Source organism: Glycine soja, chromosome 18 (genome assembly GCF_004193775.1).
Source record: "Glycine soja cultivar W05 chromosome 18, ASM419377v2, whole genome shotgun sequence".
NCBI lineage: Eukaryota > Viridiplantae > Streptophyta > Magnoliopsida > Fabales > Fabaceae > Glycine > Glycine soja.
Window position 1 is genome coordinate 16,888,829 of NC_041019.1, and position 9,337 is coordinate 16,898,165.

The 9,337-nt window shown below is 29.8% G+C and overlaps 1 protein-coding gene across 1 annotated transcript; it reads left to right on the plus strand.

Annotated features, from left to right (window-relative positions):
• Positions 1-1,596: 1,596 nt before the first annotated feature.
• Positions 1,597-7,638, plus strand: LOC114397577 (protein NRT1/ PTR FAMILY 2.13-like). Its single transcript, XM_028359677.1, has 4 exons — positions 1,597-2,047; positions 2,296-2,513; positions 5,432-6,009; positions 6,678-7,638. The coding sequence occupies exons 1-4, from the start codon at positions 1,846-1,848 to the stop codon at positions 7,546-7,548; spliced, it is 1,869 nt and encodes a 622-aa protein (XP_028215478.1). The 5' UTR covers positions 1,597-1,845; the 3' UTR covers positions 7,549-7,638.
• Positions 7,639-9,337: the final 1,699 nt, after the last annotated feature.

Sequence of the window (9,337 nt, forward strand, 5' to 3'; positions counted from 1 at the left end):
AAAAACCCACATCTATAATACTTAAAGAATTATAAATGTATTTTAGCCTAATATAATTCACACGCACACACACGCACACACACATATATTCATCCATTTAACTTAATATTGTTAAAGAATTTTCTTTAAAAGATTTGAAAATATATCTTCTATTTAAAAAATATATATAGAAGTATTTTTAGTTTAACAACTTATACTTTACTCAATTGATACTTTAGCATTTCTTTCTCTATAGATCAATATTGCTAGATGTCACAAAATGATTAATCAAATTTGTTATTAGTAATATACAAAATGTTAGAAATGGCTTTCAATTGAAAAAGAATTTATTATAAAAAAATGTTATAAGATAAGATAATTTAGTAACATATATTTTTTTGTAAAAAAATACACAAATAAATTAACATTTTTTTATAAAACATTATTCATTAATAGAAATTATTATAATTTTTATAAAAATCATTAAATGTGTAGCGTATTTTTATTTATTAACTAAAAGAAAAAAAATTATATATTATAAAATAAGAGAAACAAAAAGTTTCATATTTAATTCTATCATGATATGAAAGTTTAACTAATATTAAAATAAGTATATATTTGTATCTGTAAAAGAAAGGAATGCATGTTTTAATATAAGAGAATGATCATAAAACCAAATAAACTAAGTTATATACTTTTTAATACTACATATTATAAGTTAATCATTCCCTTTTAAATAAAAAAAATCACAAAATTGTGTTATTTTAGTGACTATATTTATTGATATGATATTTAATATTATTAGCATATATAATATTAAAACTGTGTGTTTTATCAATAGTAACTATATGTATAATTTTGATCTCTTATTTAAGTTTTATTATATATATATATATATATATATATATATATATATACTAATTGTTCTTATTGGAGTCTACGGTTTCACACCTCATCTTCAACACTTCCTAAATGTCTATCTTATTTCTATGTTATGTCAATATCACATTAGAGTAAAATTTGTTATATCTCTAAAAGAGGAGGTATTCAATTAATAAAAGTCCAATTAAATATTGAATAAATAATTTAACTTGCAAGTCATCAGGTGAAAGGGACAAAAACTTAGTGATTGTAAGACTAATGATTTGGTACACTTTTTTTTTTTTTTTTTCTAAATTTCATGGATGATCCAAGTGTTTTTAAAGCAAACCGGTCCATCAAATTTGAATGTCTAAATGTGTACATGAAGAGAAAATAACACGTTATTGGAAGGATGAGAAATGCTAACAAAATATTCTTTTAACAAATTCTTTTAATATATTTTTTATTATTAATTAAATTTTAAAAAAATTTACAAATTTTAATAATTCTCACAATTTATTAAATTTTTTTATTTTTAAATTTTTAATAAATTTTAATCAGAATAGAATGAAAAGTTAGTATACCTTATTAAGGGGTCCCCACCCGACCACCAAAGATGGCAAACTTAACACGCAAATTTATTACAAATTGTATGGCTTATGCATGAGTCGGCAGGTAGCTAGACTTATCGTGGCACGCTTCCTAGATTTCCTTTTGTGTCTAGATTTATTAGAAATTCAGCACTAGATGCTATCGGCCTCAAAACCAGCCATTTGCACAACTCAAGCATATCTTTGTTTCTGTGCATATAAATAGGGGTCTTTAGTGGCAACATTATTGTTCCTTAGCTCTTACCAAAGCCTTATTATTTACACACTTTTTTTAATATGCCTGGATATATATGAGGCCATATAGCAAAAAGTTGGTACCAAAACCAACATATTAGAAGAGAGAGCACTTCATTTTAGCTAGCTAGAGAAAAAAAAACAAAGTGATAGTGAGAAGATGTTAGCTATGGAGGGTAATAAGAAGACTAAGCAATATGGTCTTGACTCTGCCACTTCTTGGTTTGGAAGTTGCATTTCTTCATGTTCATCATCAGAAAAAGTGTCAACTCACAGAAAGCTTCCTAGAACTGCTTCCGAATCATCAGTTACCAACCCCATGAAGAAGCGTGGAGGATGGAAGGCCATAATCTTTATTTTAGGTATATTTCTCTCTTCTCTAGCTATGTTTTTCTTCTCCACAAAGTTGTCATATATTTATTTTTCCATAAATGAATTTCAATTTTCATGCATTCACACAATTAAAAATTAGATGTGTTGAATGAAGATCGAAAAACAAGTATAGAACTTCATCTAAATTTTGTTGCAATCTAAGTAACAAATGATATTTTAATTACCAATGATATTTAATTAATTAATTTTCTTTCTTGTGTTTTGGTGAATGTTGCAGGGAATGAAACCTTCGAGAGGTTGGCAGTGTTTGGGTTATTTGCCAACTTCATGGTGTATTTGACAAGAGAATTTCACTTGGACCAAGTTTATGCTTCTAACATTATCAGTTTATGGTTTGGGATCTCAAACTTTACCCCTCTTCTTGGTGCCTTTATTTCTGATGCCTATGTTGGTCGCTTCCGAACCATAGCTTTTGCATCCTTTGGTACCCTTTCGGTAAGGAGTTATCTCTGTGGCTGCCTCAGTCATATTTTACGGTTACATTTTCAGTATAAAAGAAAAATCAATTGAACAATTTTTTTAAGATAAATTTAATAGAACTTGCTAATTACAGTCACTTGTCTTTTGTAGGTTTAATACTTTAACTGTAAGAGAAAGAGAAATACATGTGCACTAAATCTATAATAAAACAACGAATAATAAACATATTCACATTTCCTGAACTAATTTGTCAATATTGTTTAAATATATCTCTAATTGAAAAGTAACGTTTTAAAAAAATTAAAATCATTTTAAAAAAACTATAAAAATATAATTTTCACGTTTTTTTTTAAGTTATAAAAACTAACTTTAAAAGAAAAACTAAAAACAAACATATATTTTAAAAATTTAATTAAAGAAAATATTAGATTATTAGACTTTTAATATTATATTGTGGTCATGTCTTCTATTTGGTCTTGTTTATTCTCTTTTCAGGAATTTGATCCCACTAATTGTTTTTTACACAATTTTAGTTTATCTACCAATTTGACACTTAATATTTAACAGAAATTCTAACGTAACACAACACTACACATCCACATCGGAGCATCTATTTCAATACTCTATAGTTATATCGACATTTCTATGTTACATTTTCTTTTTTGTATGTTTGTATTGGGATCGAATCTATCATACGAACTGAGAATTCCGATTCTATTACATACTATAAGAGTCAAGTTAATGAATAAACTAATTAAAAGTGAGCAATTAAAATAAGGAAAAAATTTGATACAATTTTTGTAGCTGTTATTTATGCTATTTTTCAATCGAAAATTGAGTTTTACAATTTGCATAACTCTTTAATGCAAATTTCTATTACACATATTATTAAGGTAAAATTAAACTTCATTTTTGAATAGATAACAATACAAAAAGTACAGTATATGAATTTATCCTTAAATTAAAAGGAAAAAAATGAAGAGACCAAATGAAAAATAAAATAAAATTCAATTGTAAGAAAATAAAAAGTGTAACGAAACCTATCTATATATAATAACATATTCATCATCGACTAATAATTAGGTAATTTACTCAAATTGATCATGTAAATAAATTTCTCCAGCAGATGATCATGCATGGTTACCAATCGGCTGCCACTGAGAAAAGAAAACACCCATGAGCTACTGTGTTAGCATTAAATGTTTACATGTGACATGATTTCGCTATATCGGTATCCTACTGTTTTCAACTCAAGCAGTCGGACTTGGACATAATACGTCGGTGGAATTAATAGCAGGTGGTAGATGCTAAATATATAATACAATGATCCGAAATTATTTATTATATTTAATATTTCTATTTTTTAAAGTTCATAATTAATTTTATTATCTAAATTTTTTAAAAGCATCTAATATTGTATACAATCGATTTTATTTCTTTTATATTTTATTTTTAATATATGCGCATCTTTAAAAAAACATCACAAGATATTAAAGGAAAGGTATTTTTGTTGTTTCAATTTTGATTCAATTTAAATTAAATATATTAAATTTGATTTTTTTATGATTTGACTTAATCAATTATTTAAGTTTCGTTTTTATTCTTTTCAGATACAAATAAAATATATAGTAACATACATAAATTTTATAAAATATCTTATAACTATAATAAAAAATTATCAAAATTATTAAATCTCATCTTAAGAGACAATATAATTCTATAAAGACCTAGTTGCTTTAATTCAATTAGTTTAACAGTTAATGAATTGTTATAAAAAAATTTAATACTAAAATTTGACTCCTGTTTTTCAAAAAGAGAGAGAAAAGGAGGAAAAATCACTGTCGATTCACTGTCCACACTAACACGGCCAAGTGGAGAATGCATATGCATTAGTCAAGTGTTTACATATTTCTTCAAATAATAACGAAAAGTTAATTTAAAGACAAGAATGTTCCAATTTTTATTTTCTAAAGAGATAGATAATGGTCTTGAAAAAGACACTATCCAGATTGAAGATGAAATTGACAGAATTAAATAGAGCCGACCACTTCAATCCCATCAAGAGGAAGAAAAAAAATACTAAATTTTCAATTGTAGAATATATACAGCTCTACTAACCTGTGATTTTCTTCAAATAGTAAGCATGCACCTATTTTGTCTTCTATTTGAATTTCTTTCACTGTATTTGTTTTCTATATTTCTTTATTTATTTTTTATTACATTAATTGTCATATTTATCAATTTCTTTCTTTTTTTCTCTCAATTTCAATTACTTCTACTTATATATCCCAAAAAATAGATGTACAAGTATCAACACCTTGGTCTTTATTTCTTTTTGGCGTTAGATCTCCTCCAATACTGAAAATTTCAGATAAAAAAGAGGTACACACAAAATGGTAGTGTTAACCTTTTTTTAGCATTTAACCACTTATTGTGTATCTCTCATTAAAAAATTTCAATGCTGAAAAAGACTCACACTCTTTATTTATGTTATTTTGACATAAAAACTATTTTCTCTTTAAGAAATTAGATAGAATGCATTAATAATATTTTTTACAGTATTATTTTATCATAAATAATTATATATGATAATAGAGATGAATTTGCATTGATAAGTTTGAGTGTAATGGTTCTCACGATTTTTAAATTTTTTCTTAATATGATATATACATGTATAATTATAAGTTATTTCCATAATTTGAAATGCAGGGAGAAGTAATTATTTTACAATATAAGTATTTTTTTTTCTATAAATCTATATACACATGAATATTTTTTTCTCAACTTAACTTTTGAATCAATGATTGCAAGATAAGATTGTTGATTTCATAATAATCGCCATAAAAGATATATGGTTTTCAATTGATAGATATGTGAAAATACATATGAAAATTAAGCTATACTTTATAATTAAATTTTCTATTGTCAAATAGGGTTTGATCGTGGTGAGTTTAACATCGTGGTTACCAGAATTGCACCCTCCATCTTGTACTCCTCAGCAACTAGCATCTCGTCAATGCGTAAGAGCAAGCAGTTCTCAAATAGGTGTGCTTCTTATGGGACTTTGCTTCTTAACCATCGGATCTGCTGGGGTAAGGCCATGCAGCATACCATTTGGTGTTGACCAATTTGATCCAACCACAGATGAAGGAAGAAAAGGGATCAATAGCTACTTTAATTGGTACTACACCACTTTCACAATGGTATTGTTGGTCACTCAAACAGTGGTGGTCTATATCCAAGACTCTGTGAGCTGGAGGATAGGGTTTGGGATACCAACTGTGTGCATGCTATGCTCCATAATAATGTTCTTTGTGGGCACAAGGGTCTACGTGCATGTAAAGCCTGAAGGAAGCATTTTTTCTGGTATTGCTCAAGTTTTAGTGACTGCATATAAAAAGAGAAAACTCAACCTTCCAATGAGTGAGGAGAAGCCAGATGGAGTTTTTTATGATCCCCCACTAATTGGGATCACAGTTGTGTCAAAGCTGCCTTTAACCAAAGAATTCAGGTCAGTTATATTTATCATTGACACTGAAAAGTTCACTTGAGTATCCACTAGCTAGAGCAAGACTTTAATAGATGTGGGGACTTTTATCCTATTTTGAATATATATCATTGCCCAATGATTATAGTGGATTCCAAGAAATTCATGAAAAATATCTACAAATTGCTTCTAAAACTTGGATTATTTTAATATAAACAAACTGAAACATTAATCATCAAAAAACTATTTTGAACATAAAAAAAAAAACTTTAACATGGGAAAATAATATACGATGGATTAAATAGTACATGTTTTGATTTAATTTTCTATATAGAAATTATTACTTTTTTTAGCATTCTTAAGTGGGATCATTTATTTTGGAAATTTTTTTTTCTATTTTTATTTTCTGCGTCTTCTTTTCCAGAGTTTGTATAAGAAATAGTAAAATAGAAAATAATAAAATTTGTTTTCACTATTTATATACAAACTTTTTGAAAACCGGAGACAAAGTTAAAACACGGTAACACTTTTTCTAGTTAAAAATAAATAAAAAATGTTTTCGCAAAGTTACTCGGCCACAAAAAAAATTATTATTTTTCTAATTTAATCTAATTCTAAACAAGAGTATATACTGACATGTAGAATTGAAAGCTTCTCATTTATTGTACTTGGGTTGATTTCTATTTTGCTAGGGCCTTGAATAAAGCTGCATTAATAATGGAGGGTGAGCTAAACCCAGATGGGACCAGAGTAAATCAATGGAGACTTGTCAGCATCCAACAAGTAGAAGAGGTTAAATGCTTAGCAAGAATTATCCCAATTTGGGCAGCAGGGATTCTTAGTCTCATTTCCATGACTCAACAAGGAACATTTACTGTGTCACAAGCAATGAAAATGAATAGACACCTTGGAGCCAAATTCCAAATCCCAGCTGGTTCTGTTAGTGTCATATCACTAATCACCATAGCTTTATGGCTTCCATTCTATGACCGAATCCTAGTGCCAAAACTCAGAAAAATGACTAAGCATGAAGGTGGTATCACTCTCCTCCTAAGAATTGGAATTGGCATGGTGTTCTCTATTCTATCTATGGTTGTTGCTGGCTACGTTGAAAAAGTGAGAAGGGATTCAGCAAATTCAAATCCAACTCCACTAGGAATTGCTCCAATGTCAGTGTTGTGGCTAGCCCCACACTTGATCCTTATGGGTCTATGTGAGGCCTTCAATATTATAGGACAAATTGAGTTCTTCAACAGGCAATTTCCTGAGCATATGAGAAGCATTGGTAATTCCTTCTTCTCGTGTTCTTTTGGTGTGTCTAGCTATGTGAGTAGCATAATAGTCAACATAGTTCATCATTCTACAAGAACACATAGCCATCCGGATTGGTTAACAGATGATATAAATGCTGGGAGGCTAGACTACTTTTACTACCTAATAGCTGGGTTAACTTCCCTCAACCTAGTTTTTTTTATATATGTTGCAAGAAGATATCAGTACAAGGGAAATGTGGACCTCCTTGATGAAACTCATCAGGTAGAGCTTGGATCTCACAAAGCCTAAATTTAAAGAGATTTATATAAAGATTATGTTGCTATATATGTACGAAGACTTTATAGACAAATGAAAGTGTTTTTTTTTTTTCAATTTATATTTGAAAGTGAAAGCTATATCACGTTGTTATATATATATATATATAAATCGAGTTGGTTCATGAAGTAATGAGTTAATGTTGGTAATTGATAGTTGATAGTTTTAGAGAATTGTTTTAGAAAGAAGGTTATGTCATTGATTTCTTGGATTGATCCATTACAACATACCAATTGCCTATTTATAGGCTCAAGTCACCAACCTCTCAATGGTGGTGAATGTTTCTACATTACTTTAGGTCTTTCTAGAGTTTTCATGATAGATTAGTATCATGATAGTTCTAGATTCTTCTATCTTATACATACACTTATAGTTCTAGATTGTTCTACCATATTCATACAGATTATAGTTCTAGATTGTTCTACCATATTCATACACACTATAGTTCTAGATTGTTCTACCATATTCATACATATTATATTTAAGAATATTCTAGAAATTTGTAGCAATTTCAACACTCCTCCTTGATGCAAATTTCTGTGACTCCGAGCATAGCTCGTAATTCTTCAAATCTTGGTCTCGGCAAAGCCTTCGTGAATATGTTTGCAATTTGATCTTTTGTTCTGCAGTAGTCGAGTTTGATCTCTTTAGTTGCTTCAGCTTCTCTGATAAAGTGATACTTGATTGCTATGTGTTTTGTTCTGATGTGATGAACTTGATTCTTCGCCATTGCAATTGCTGATTTGTTGTCACAGTTGATTTTAGTAGGCTCATCTTGTTTTTCTCCCATGTCTTCAAGTATCCTACAAAGCCATATAGCTTGACTCGTTGCTTCAGCAGCTGCCACGTACTCTGCTTTTGCTGTTGATTGTGCTACTGTAGCTTGCTTCTTCGACGCCCAAGAGAACATTCCCGATCCTAGTGAGAAAGCATAGCCAGATGTACTCTTTATGTCATCTGCTGAACCTGCCCAATCACTGTCGGTGTAGCCAAGTAATTCTGAGTTGGTTTTGGTAGTATACCATATACCGAACTCTTTTGTTCCTTGTAGATACGTCAAAATTCTTTTTCCTGCTCCAAAGTGTATTTGACTTGGGCTTTGCATGAATCTTGATAGAAGACTTGTAGCATACATTATGTCAGGCCGTGTAGCTGTCAAATATAGGAGGCTTCCAATTAGACTTCGGTATTTGGATGCATCAACTTCTGGTGCTCCATCATTCTTCTGTAGTTTCTCATTTGTTATGAGTGGAGTAGCAACAGGTTTGCAACCATACATCTTGAATTTCTTAAGTAAGCCTTCTGTGTATTTCTTTTGCGAGATGAATATCCCTTCATTTCTCTGACTTACCTCTATGCCGAGGAAGTAACTCATCAAACCAAGGTCAGTCATCTCAAAGGTCTTCATCATGTCTTCTTTAAACTCCATCATCATCTTAGTATTGTTTCCCGTGTAGATAAGATCATCTACATATAGAGAGAGTAAGAGAGTGTACTGCCCTTGAGACTTGATGTAAAGTGTAGGCTCACTCTTGCTCCTCCTGAATCCTCGATCCATGAAATACTAGTTGATTTTGCTATACCATGCTCGAGGTGCTTGCTTCAAACCGTAGAGTGCTTTTCTTAGTCTTAACACTTTGTTTTCTTTGCCTTCAGACATGAATCCTTGTGGCTGCTCCACATAGATCTCTTCTTCAAGTACACCGTTAAGGAAGGCGGATTTGACATCTAGTTGATGGATACTCCATCCTTTTTGTGATGC

What these genes read in the sequence shown, in the direction of transcription:
- LOC114397577 (XM_028359677.1), top strand. Translation starts at nt 1,846, where the DNA reads ATGTTAGCTATGGAGGGTAATAAGAAGACTAAGCAATATGGTCTTGAC. An exon ending in GGCCATAATCTTTATTTTAG is followed by an intron (nt 2,048 to 2,295) that starts GTATATTTCTCT and finishes TGAATGTTGCAG; the next exon opens with GGAATGAAACCTTCGAGAGG. An exon ending in CATCCTTTGGTACCCTTTCG is followed by an intron (nt 2,514 to 5,431) that starts GTAAGGAGTTAT and finishes ATTGTCAAATAG; the next exon opens with GGTTTGATCGTGGTGAGTTT.